Genomic DNA, 12888 nt, shown 5'->3' with positions numbered 1-12888 from the left:
CCCTAACAGCGGATTTTCTGCTGACCCATTGAAGTCAATGATAGCAAAAACCGCTGCAGATTTTCCGCAGCAAATATGCTGGGGAAATTCTGGAGGTAATCTGCCCGTGTGAACGTACCCTAAAAATGAGCGAAATCCCATTGCCAGCAATTGGATTCTGTTGCATCACATTTTTCAAGTGGAATTTCAAAGCGGACTTCCACTTGCAATTTATGTAGTGTGAATCTAGCCTAAAGGTTTGAAATGTGATATGGTTTAGGCCTTGCAAACTATGATATTGGGTTACTTATGATAATCAGCTCCAAAAACAATATCTCATACACTATTTAAGACCCTTGTTTAAAGCGGTACTCCGGTGGAAAACTTTTTTTTTTTTTTAAATGAACTGGTGCCAGAAAGTTAAACAGATTTGTAAATTACTTCTATTAAAAAATCTTTACCCTTCCAGTACTTTTTAGCAGCTGTATGCTACAGAGGAAATTCTTTTCTTTTTGAATTTCTTTTTTGTCTTGACCACAGTGCTCTCTACTGACACCTCTGTCCGTGTCAGGAACTGTCCAGAGCAGCATAGGTTTGTTATGGGGATTTTCTCCTGCTCTGGACAGTTCCTGATATGGGCATCAGGTGTCAGCAGAGAGCACAAGACAAAAAATTAATTCAAAAAGAAAAGAATTTCTTCTGTAGCATACAGCTGCTAAAAAGTACTGGAAGGGTAAAGATTTTTTTTATAGAAGTAATTTACAAATCTGTTTAACTTTCTGGCACCAGTTGATTTAAAAAAAAAAAAAATGTTTTCCACCGGAGTACCCCTTTAATGGTTTGGTTCCTTGGATACAATATCTGATAGCTGGATAATCCAATATGCATTGCAACCATGTTGATGGCTTATTTGTTCCCAAAAAATCCCATTGTCTTTGTTTTGCCGGTTTTAGGGCAGATTAGATGTTTGTCTTTGAGCTGATTATTCAGATTTTCCCCTGACCCTGGAAATGCATTAATAACCTTGACACTATCATTACAGATTTTTGACAGCGGTGTCACCGTGACGGAAAGTATCGCTGTAGACTGGGTAGGACGAAACCTTTACTGGACAGACTATGTTTTGGAGACCATCGAAGTCTCTAAACTTGATGGGACTCACAGGACTGTCCTCATCAGTGAGAATGTGACAAATCCTCGAGGGCTTGTGCTGGATCCTAGAACAGAGTAAGAATATTTGTTTTATTATTTTATGTGTGGAAAGATAATAATAATTCTTTATTAATATATCGCACACAAATTCTGCAGCACTGTACACTGTTCACTCAAATTGGTCCAGCAAAAATTCAGGAACCCTTGTTGATAAGTCTGAGTTCCTTAGGCTAGGTTCACACAACAGAATCTCCGGACAGAAAATTTCCGCCGGAGATTCTGAGTGCGGCCAGCACCGGCTGAATCAGTCAACGCTAGGACCGCGCGGACACTGCAGTCTCCAATACATTGCAATGTGTTCCGTAAGTATTTCTGCATGAAGAATGAGCAACGCCATTCTTCAGGCGGAAATTTTCAAGCTGATTTTCCGTTCACAAATTCCGCTTCACAAATTCCGAAGAGTGAATTTTCGAACAGAAACCCATTCACTATACAGAACATTTTAGCAAGCGGAATTTCTACCTGCAATTTCAAATCGGAATTGCATTCGGAAATTCTGTAGAGTGAACCTAGCCTTAGTGCTTATGATGCAGCTTTTATGTGTTTTCCTTCTTAATATATTACTTCTTTTCAATTTCCTTTTTTTTTTTTTTTTTTTTCAAACGTGCTTTACATCTTAGAATAACTTTTTACTGTCCAAAATCCTTGGTGGCCCATATTGTTGGTGATCCAAATGGTGCAATATGCTGGATAAGTTGCTGTGACCATTGTGCTCATATTGGCTACATTGTCCATTGGTTCCTCATGGAAGGGTCTATTCTTGTGATGTAAGAACCACTTCAGTGAACATCACCATGGAGGAGATTTATCAAAACCTGTGCAGAGGAAAACTTGCCCAGTTGCCCATAGCAACCAATCAGATCACGTCTTTCATTTTTAGGAAGGCCTGTGAAAAAAGAAAGACGCAATCTAATTGGTTGCTATGGGCAACTGAGTGAGTTTTCCTCTGCACAGGTTTTGATAAATCTCCCTCCATGTCTTACAGCTATTGAACAATTACACATTGGTCTCGGCACTCATCAATAATATGAAATAGATATTCAGTATCACAACTTTCCAGATAGAAATACAGGACACATTTTGGCAACAAAGGCCTTATTTGGCTAAGACAGCTGAGGAAGGCATTTGTTGCAGAAACATGTCCTGTTATGCTATGTATCTGGATTGATCTTATGGGTTTATACTTGGGATTTCTTACTGGAGTTTAAATTTGATGTCTTTTTTTTAGTGTTCGGCTAATGTTTTGGACAGACTGGGGAAGAAATCCTAGAATAGAAAGGTCCAGTATGGATGGGACATTAAGAACCGTTATAATTTCGGAGAAGATCTATTGGCCCAATGGACTTACTATTGATTACCCTACGAAGCGCCTATACTTTGCGGATGCCTACCTAGACTACATTGACTACTGTGATTACAATGGAAATAACAGGAGGCAGGCTTTGGCTAGTGATTTGGTGAGTGTAGCTTTTATCACTTTGTAGCTTTGGTCATCTTATCCAGTGGTACAAAGTCACATTAACACAAAAAACATTGTGGATGGACCACAGAGTGAAAATTGGCTACATAAAAAGAATTTCATGAGCGAGATCACATAATGCGTATTTAAATGGTCTTTCATTTACTCTTTGAATATTGTGTATACACCATTCTGTTATAAATGTTTTGCTTATACAAATATCTGCATTTGTCTAGGTGCTACAACATCCACATGCCATTGCCATATTTGAAGACTACATCTATTGGAGCGACCGATACAGCAATCGGGTCATAAGAGCAAATAAGTGGCATGGTGGCAACCAGACCGTCATGATTTATAATATACAGCAACCAATGGGGCTTGCAGCAGTTCATCCTGTTAAACAGCCTGGAGGTAAAGACTCTCTTGAATACATGTTTTCCTTTCTGGTTTTTAATGTTTTACCCTTTTAATTGTTGATTACATTTGGATATTTTAATCAACATGGTTTTCAGTTATATAGATCCATTTTTACTGGTACTATAACCTTATTATTATGTGTAATGCCAGCTGTCCATGTCTGCCGCCATATACCTTATTGCAATGAGCAGAGCCGCCAGGTTACCTTTACTCCACATGGTCCATGCTCTCTGACTGTCATGCGTGTACTGCTGCGGCCCCTGTCTGGCTTGTAGGGTGAACATGCTTCTATTCCTGCGTCTTAAAGTGCCAGCAGACACACCCAAATCCTTTTCCAGCCAAAGGTGTCCTTTTGTATGCTGGTCTGTTTCTGTGCAAAAGATCACTTGCCAATCAAAGAACTTATTACAGTGATCCCTCAACTTACAATGGCCTCAACATACAATATTTTCAACATACAATGGTCTTTTCTGGACCAGTGTGACTTGAAACCAGACTCAACATACAATGCTACAGACAGTCCAGTTCTGTGAAACATGTCAATGGCTGGAAGAACCGACAAATTGGAATAGCATTTCACTGGTACAATCCCTGTATTCTTAAAGTGCATGCACTGACTAGCTGTCTGATAGCGCCCCCTACAGTACAAGGAGGTATTACATGTTCTGTACTACTCTTTACCTGTGCCAGGGATAGCTTGTCCATGTGAGGGCGGCTCCATGTTACTTTTTTTGGTACACTGTGTGTACTGTACAGAACCTTGAAGAAGCTCCTGTCCTCTTACTTTTATGTAAGGATTTGCTGTATCTATATTAGTTATCTACTTATTTTTATTTAATCCTCACTTTTTTCCTATTTTTGGATGACATTTTGTTGGCTTCAGAACCAATTATCAGGTTTCCATAGAGTTATGGTCTCAATATACAATAGTTTCGCCATACAATGGTCGTCCTGGAACTGATTAATATTGTAACCCGAGGGACCACTGTACATGGTTCTTCAAAAAGATAGACATTTTTAATTACTTCATTGTAATTTTGTTTATCTATTTATTGAACACATGCCTATTCTACAACAATTTAGATGATTATTGCATTAATATTTATTTTCACAGGGCAAAATCCATGTTCATCAAACCCATGCAGCCATCTTTGCTTGCTGTCTTCAAGTTCTTCAAAATTTTATACCTGTGCCTGTCCTTCTGGATGGTCATTAATGGACGATTCAGTAAACTGTCAGCGAGGTAATATAAAGCTTTCATATAGGAGTCTACCATGTATTTTATTTGTTTTATTAGGTAACCTATTCTGAAACACCGTACTGTAATGGTAATCAGTCCTTGTCTCTCTTGAGTGTACAATCCAAATTCCAAATTAAACATATATGTGGAGTGTAGGAGGAACAGAGTACATGCAGGATGTCCCCACAGTAACAGGGAGAACATACAAACTCTGTGCATATGTTGCTCTTAGTTGGATATAAATAGTGTTGCTCGCGAATATTCGCAATGCGAATTTTATTCGCAAATATCGCATGTTCACAAATTCGCGAATATAGCACTATATATTCATAATTACGAATATATATTTTTTTTTTCACAGTACACATCACAGTGATCATCCCTCTCTGCTTCCAGCTTGTGTGGTGTAAAGAAGGCTCTAATACTACTGTGTGAGACTGGCGTACGAATTTTCGCATATGGGGAAATTTGCATATGCTAATTTTCGCATATGCGAATTTTCGTTTATGCTAATTGTAGCATACGCGAATTTTCGCATATGCGAAAATATAACGCAAATATTACGAATGTGCGAATTTAGCGAATATATGACGAATATTCGTCCATACATTCGCGAAATATGGCGAATTCGAATATGGCTTATGCTGCTCAACACTAGATATAAATACAACACTTTGTTAAAGTTGGTTTTCCAGGACTTTATGTTCGATGGTCTATCCTCTATCTCTGATCTGCAGGGTGCTGACACCTGGCCCCCCCCCCAGTCATCAGCTGTGTGGAGCCCCACACTACCCAGTGAATAAGGCTGGAAGCCTTGCACCATTCACTGCATGATGGTGGTGCCAGATAATTGCAGCTTCTCTCCTATCAAAGTGAATATAAGCTGCAGTTACCTGGCACCACCACTATACAGTAAATGGTGCAAGGCTTCCTGCCTCACTCACTATGTAGTGCGGGTGCAGAACAGCTGATCTGTAGGGGTAAAAAGTGTCAGCACCTCACCGATTAGCATAGATTACCTATCTTATCGATCATAAATTCCAAGAAAAGTCCCTTTAAATACATGTAAAGGCTCACAAGCTTGTGTGCTTAATGGGTTACTCAGCCCCTAGACACCTTCTCCCCTATCCAAAGGATAGGAGATAAGATGTCTTATCACGGGGGGTCCTGCCGCTCGGGACCCCCGTGATCTCACTGCTGCACCCGAGTGTTGGGTGCAGCACCAGAGGCTTGTGATGTCACGGCTACGTCCCCTCAATGCAAGTCTATGGGAGGGGGCGTGACTGCGTCATGCCCCCTCCAATAGACTTGCATTGAGGGGGCGTGGCAGTGACATCACAAGTGGGGCGTGGCCATGATTTCAAGAGCCTCCGCCCCACATCACCAGTCATCCGGCACGGAGCAAAGTTCGCTCCGTGCACCAGATGTCTGGGGTGCCGCAGCCGAGATCGCGGGGGTCCCCAGAGGCGGGACCTCCACAATCAGACATCCTATCCCCTATGCTTTGTATAGGGGATAAGATGTCTAGGGGCAGAGTAACCCTTTAACTGGGGCTGTGACATATGATAAAAGCTTGGTTGGAAACTACTGGTGAAAAGCTGGCTTATTCTGTGTGTTAAAAAAGAAAAATGAGTGTAGTTAGATTGATGTGTTATTGGAGTTGTTACTGTTGGTGGATGGCAATGGGTAGGACACATTTACTCTTTCTATTGTATATTATTTTTTTTATAACATTGAGAATTGTCGTGCTTTTATTAATCATTAAGATATGAGGACTATGGACTGAGATGCCCCAATAGTAAAATGTTAGCCCCTCTATATGTTTCTTCTCAAGACTTCAAATGTTCTAAAAATTTAACGTTTGAGTCTTCCAGAACAATAATGTCCTGTTCTGCTGCCGATAAAATCTGTCCGGCTGTCAACAAGCAGCAAGTAGATCCTTTGTAGAGGGCAGATGTTGGGGCAAGGGTTAGGTTTTTCATCTTTTTTTCTCAAAGTAGTTTAAGTGAAGAATACAGGAAAGGATACTTTAAGCTTTTCTAAGCTTACACTTAAAGGTAATAGTGTTTTGATTTGAATTTAAGGTTTTTATATTTATATTCTTATTGCATTTTCCAGGACCTACTGATTTTCTCTTTTTGATAAATCTTTTCTTTTTAAGAATTAAAGTAGTTTTCCAGTTAAGGTGTTTAAAGGGGTTATCCAGCAAAAAACTTTATATATATATATCAGCTGTCTCCAGAAAGTTAAACAGATTTGTAAATTAGTTGCTTTAGTTGTTTTAGTTGCTCTTTTAGTTAAAAATTAACCCCCCCCCCCCTATCTATAAATTATTTTATTTGAGCCCTTGAGGAAAGTCTTCTTCGGTTACAGATTTGTAAATTACTTCTATTAAAAGAATCTTTATCCTTTCAGTACTTATGAGCTTCTGAAGTTAAGGTTGTTCTTTTCTGTCTAAGTGCTCTCTGATGACACGTGTCTCGGGAACAGCCCAGTTTAGAAGCAAATCCCCATAGCAATGTGAAAAATGGGGGTTTTGCTAAATTTTCCAATGTATAAATGGAAGTTTAAGTCTGAAAGATCCCGAGGTCTTAAAGGGGTTATCCAGGTAAAAACTTTTTATATATATATATATATATATATATATATATATATATCTCAACTGGCTCCAGAAAGTTAAACAGATTTGTAAATTACTTCTATTAAAAAATCTTAATCCTTTCAGTATTTATGAGTTTCTGAAGTTAAGGTTGTTCTTTTCTGTCTGAGTGCTCTCTGATGACACGTGTCTCGCGAACCGCCCAGTTTAGAAGAGGTTTGCTATGGGGATTTGCTTCTAAACTGGGCGGTTCCCGAGACACGTGTCATCAGAGATTACTCAGACAGAAAAGAACAACCTTAAATTCAGCAGCTCATAAGTACGAAAAGATTAAGATTTTTTAATAGAAGTAATTTACAAATCTACAAATTTAATTTACAAATCTGTTTAACTTACTGGAGCCAGTTGATATTAGTGTTGAGCAGCATAAGCCATATTCGAATTCACGAATATTCGCGAATATATGGACGAATATTCGTCATATATTCGCGCATATTCGCATATTCGTAATATTCCCGTGTTATTTTCGCATATGCGAACAATTCGCATATGTGAAAATTTACACATGCGGAAATTAGCATATATAAAAAGTAACATAAGCGAAAATTAGCATATGCGAAAATTTGCGCGCCCGTCTCACACAGTAGTATTAGAGCCTTCTTTACACCACATAAGCTGGAAGCAGAGAGGGATGATCACTGTGATGTGTACTGTGAAAGAAAAAAAAAAAAAAAGAATATTCGTAATTACGAATATATAGCGCTATATTCGCGAAATTCGCGAATTCGCGAATATGCGATATTCGCAAATAATATTCGAATTGCGAATATTCGCGAGCAACACTAGTTGATATATATAAAAAAAGTTTTTTCCTAGAGAACTCCTTTAATAGCATGTTGGTAGGAGAACTTTCACTAAAATAATTTCATAACTTCTATTAATTTCACCAAACATAAAACAAGCATAAACTCTATTAGTAACTGCCACTAAGTTTGGTTTTAGGAAATCCATACTATGGTTGCAGTATAACCACCATGTGATGGATGCAAGACCCATACTGCTCCTTGGTTCCACTAAACCCAACTAGAGCCCTGCACTGGACTGTTTTCTTAAAGGGGTACTCCGCCCCTAGACATCTTATCCCTTTTTCAAAGGCTAGGGGATAAGATGTCTGATCGCGGGGGTCCCGCCGCTGGGCCCTCCGAGATCTTCGGGCAACACCCAGCATTCTAAACAATATTTTTAGAACGCTGGGTTCCCGCGGCGGGGGTAGAAACGGCACGCCACACCCCTTTTGACACCATTCATGTCTATGACACCATAAAGTTTGGTTCTGGATCTAGTGATTGGAATATGTTTATGATCATGGTGCTCAGTGGGTGTATTATATCTGCCTGAAACCAAACTAAAAATGTATTGGTGACAGTGAAACATAAATATAGAGCTAAATAGATAAAATTATAAGCTTGGCATGGGTGTGACACCCAGTTGGCATAATCATCAAGAAATACTCCCTCTGATATCAGATGCGTATACCCCACACCAAGGGGGTCTATGTAATGAGTTTTTGAAGGGTATATTGGTCCTAACTTAGCTCAGGAAATAGAAACTTTATTATTAGGCATAGTGAGAGACTGCACAGTTTAAAGGGGTACTCCACTGCCCCAGCGTCCGGAACATTTTGTTCCGAATGCTGGGTTTAGTCAGCGAGGGTCGTGATGTCATGCACACGCCCCCTAGTGACGCCACATCACGCCCCCTCAATGCAAGTCTATGGGAGGGGGCGTGGTGGATGCCACGCTCCCTCCCATAGATTTGCATTGAGGGGGTGTGGTGTGACGTCACTTGGGGGCGTGTGCATGACGTCACGACCCCAGTAGCACGCACCCAGCATTCAGAACAAAATGTTTCAGACACTGAGGTAGTGGAATACCCCTTTAAGTTCTGGGTAGCTAACGTTCTCCAATCATCCACACAGCCAATAGGACCAATAGTGGACCTTTGCCAGGACCAGTAAACAGAGCCAACTGCATTGCTTTCTATCTTCTGAAACTCACCTGTGTGACCATTGATGCATCTCACATAGAGTGACTTCATTGTCCTGTCCCAGTCTTAAAGGGGTATTCCAGGAAAAAAACTTTTTTTTATATATATCAACTGGTTCCAGAAAGTTAAACAGATTTGTAAATTACTTCTATTAAAAAATCTTAATCCTTTCACTACTTATGAGCTTCTGAAGTTAAGGTTGTTCTTTTCTGTCTAAGTAATCTCTGATGACACGTGTCTCGGGAAACGCCCAGTTTATAAGCAAATTCCCATAGCAAACCTCTTCTAAACTGGGCGGTTCCCGAGATACGTGTCATCAGAGATTACTTAGACAGAAAAGAACAACCTAAACTTCAGAAACTCATAAGTACTGAAAGGATTAAGATTTTTTAATAGAAGTAATTTACAAATCTGTTTAACTTTCTGGAGCCAGTTGATATATATATATATATATATATATATATAAAAAGTTTTTTCCTGGATAACCCCTTTAAGACCTCGGGCTCTTTCAGACTTAAACTTCCATTTATACATTGGAAAATTTAGCAAAACCACCATTTTTCACATCAGTTACAGACCTGATGCTCCCCCTCCGTTACCATAGGGATTATATCACTTGTTAATTTAATTGTGAAAGATTTTAATTCTTGCTAATGATTGAATAAAGGACCTTTGCTCGTTCTTCTGAGACTTATTATGATCCTAATCCTTGATGACAGTGTTATTTTTGTCTGCCAGCACAAACTTTCAGCACAAAGATTAGATTTTGGTATGCTCATTCTGATCTATTGTCTTCATTTCAACATAGCAATATAGTGCACCTTGAGATCTGAAATTGCACTAAATGTCTTAATTAAAAAAAAAAAAAGACAACAATTAAAAGTCCATTAAAATTTCACATATTTCAAAGCTCAGTTTCAGTAGGTAATAAATATATAATAATAGGTACAATGAATACATAATAAAAAATAAAGTAATTGGTGATACAAAAATCATTTGGCTAATGTAAAGTACTAAAATCACATGCAATAAAAAAAATTCAAATTTTCTAATAATTCTAATAATAATTCATTGAAATAGATACTAACTACAGATAATAACTATAGCTAATTATAGATAATAACCACTAAAAATACTTAGACACCAATAAAAAAAATAATTAAAAAACTTTGATATTCGCATAAACTTTTTTAAGCCACCTGCCTCACGAAAATCTTCTATTAATGTTTTGGATCACTATAAATGCATTCCGTGTTCATTTAACTTTTAAAGGAAATGTGTCATCAGAAAATGATCTATTGTTGATGTAAAGTTTATATGTTAACCATATTTTTTTAGGAATTGTTGTTAATTGTTTTTCTAATTTTTTATTTCACTATCTATATTTAAAAAAAAAAAAAAAACTGAAATCTTGCAGTTCCCATTCTGGCCACTAGGCCTAAATCTAAGCTGAGACTTCCTGTTCTGTGCAGATGATTTCCCTGCAGTCTCTTCATCATCAACAAAAACAGGAGTATAGTAAATGGTGACACCAGTATATAGATAACAGAAGTATACACACAATAGCTGTTGCTCACAAATCAGCTTCACCCTCCCTGTAATCCTATGCAAAGGTCACTGAGTACACCCAGACACCTTTCCCCATTCACATCAATGGGACAGTTTCAGTCTATTGATGGTTAAACAGGAATATAGTAAATGGTGACACCAGTATATATAGATAACAGAAGTATACACACAATAGCTGTTGCTCACAAATCAGCTTCACCCTCCCTGTAAACCTATGCAAAGGTCACTGAGTACACCCAGACACCTTTCCCCATTCACATCGATGGGACAGTTTCAGTGTATTATTGGTATAGCCATGGGGATTGCTGTGAAACGTATCTATAAAACAGCACGGCCAAAATGTCCACCTCCATAATAATTACAAAAATAAATAAATAAAAATTACATTCTAATGATAGAAAGATATTAGAAAAAGGAGCATGTATCAATATGTGTCTCTAATTAAAAAAAAAAAAGAAATAAATTAGGGGATATATTACTTTTAACATTATCTGTACCACATCTTTAACAGTGTATGTATGATAAATGTACAGAAAAACACTCATTAAAAAAATGAAAATAAATAAATAAGTAAATAAATAAAAATATAAAAAAAATAATTCACTAAGGAGGAGTTGTTAGAATTGAATAAACCTTTATGTATGTGAATGTAATGGTGATATATGTAAGCGATTAGAGACAGTGGTGTTTGTTTTTTTTCATCACTTATCCAGACACAGTGCCATACATATGGTTGTGGTTAGTCATGGTAATGCAGCTCAATGCCGGGAATTACTTTTCTACTATGCTGAAACCCATCCACGCACACCACCCATAGACTATTGTGCTATACTGCCAAACATATGCTATATGAATCTTAAAGCTTAGCATAGTGGTCTACAAACCGTGGCCCTTGACATGTTGCAAAACTACAACTCCCAGCATGCCCGGACAGCTGTTGGCTGTCCGGGCATGCTGGAAGTTGTAGTTTTGCAGCAGCTGGAGGGCCACAGTTTGGAGACCACTAGCTCAATCCTGTATAACTGAGCCTACTTATCTTTTTCGCAGATGAAAAACCGTTCCTCATTGTAATGAGAGATAACATCATTTATGGAATATCTCTTGACCCCTCGGGAAAGACCAACGATGCCATGGTGCCAATAGCAGGCATCCGTAATGGATATGATGTGGAATTCGATGATACAGAACAAATGATCTACTGGATTGAATATCCTGTAAGTACTTTAAATTCATCAAGCACTTTACCCCAGTGCAATGACAACACATAAATGTGACGTTACCTTGCCATTCAAGGCATAGGTATTGGATGTTACTGGGCACTGGGTGGCACCAACCCCTGTCCTGAGTCTATGTAACAATTTAAAGTCATTGCTTAACAGATAATATTAAAGTGAGTGGGTGTCATATTTGGGAAGTTGTGAATTGGGTATGTAGTGGAGGGAGATATGTGATCTGCAAACTCAATTCACATCAATATATGAGAAAATGAACATTCTGTTAATACAGTGGTCCCTCAGGTTACAATATTCATTGGTCCCAGGACGACCACTTTATGTTGAAACCATTGTATGTTGAGACCAGAACTCTATGGAAAGCCGTTAATTGGTTCTGAAGACCCCAAAATGTCATCCAAAAAATAGGAAACAGTGAGGATTAAAGGGGTACTCCAGTGGGAAAAAACATTTTTTCAAATCAACTGGTACCAGAAAGTTTTGTAAATTACTTCTATAAAAAAATATGTGTCCTTCCACTACTTATTAGCAGCTGATTGCTACAGAGTAAATTATTTTCTTTAAAAAAAAATATTTTGTCTTGTCCACAGTGCTCTCTGCTGACACCTGATGCCATATCAGGAACTGTCCAGAGCAGGAGAAAATCCCCATAACAAACCTATGCTGTTCTGGACAGTTCCTGACACGGACAGTGGTGTCAGCAGAGAGCACTGTAGACAAGACCAAAAAGAAATCCAAAAAGAAAAGAATTTCTTCTGTAGAATATAGCTGCTAATAAATACTGGAAGGATTAAGATTTTTAAATAGAAGTAATTTACAAATGAGTTTAAAGGGGTATTCCAGACAAAAACTTTTTTTTTATATATCTACTGGCTCCGGAAAGTTAAACAGATTTGTAAATTACTTCCATTAAAAAATCTTAATCCTTCCAATAGTTATTAGCTTCTGAAGTTGAGTTGCTGTTTTCTGTCTAACTGCTTTCTGATGACTCATGTCCCGGGAGCTGTGCAGTTCCTATGGGGATATTCTCCCATCATGCACAGCTCCCGTGACGGGACATCATCATTTAGCAGTTAGACAGAAAACTACAGTAACTATTGGAAGGATTAAGATTTTTTAATAGAAGTAATTT

At 38.2% G+C, this 12888-nt stretch overlaps 1 protein-coding gene across 3 annotated transcripts in view; it reads left to right on the top strand.

Annotated features, from left to right (window-relative positions):
- LRP2 (LDL receptor related protein 2) overlaps positions 1–12888 on the top strand; it is a gene marked incomplete in the record, with an annotated part of 280817 nt that overhangs the window by 143057 nt on the left and 124872 nt on the right. For all 3 annotated transcript variants that reach the window (XM_056536932.1, XM_056536931.1, XM_056536933.1), the window contains 5 exon segments: positions 1022–1206; positions 2420–2648; positions 2887–3064; positions 4185–4313; positions 11572–11738. In XM_056536932.1, coding sequence (XP_056392907.1) covers positions 1022–1206; positions 2420–2648; positions 2887–3064; positions 4185–4313; positions 11572–11738 — 888 coding nt within the window.

Source organism: Hyla sarda, chromosome 8, assembly GCF_029499605.1.
Source record: "Hyla sarda isolate aHylSar1 chromosome 8, aHylSar1.hap1, whole genome shotgun sequence".
Taxonomy (NCBI): Eukaryota; Metazoa; Chordata; class Amphibia; order Anura; family Hylidae; genus Hyla; species Hyla sarda.
Note: the sequence above shows the minus strand (reverse complement) of the source record. Positions and strands in the feature narration are given on the sequence as shown.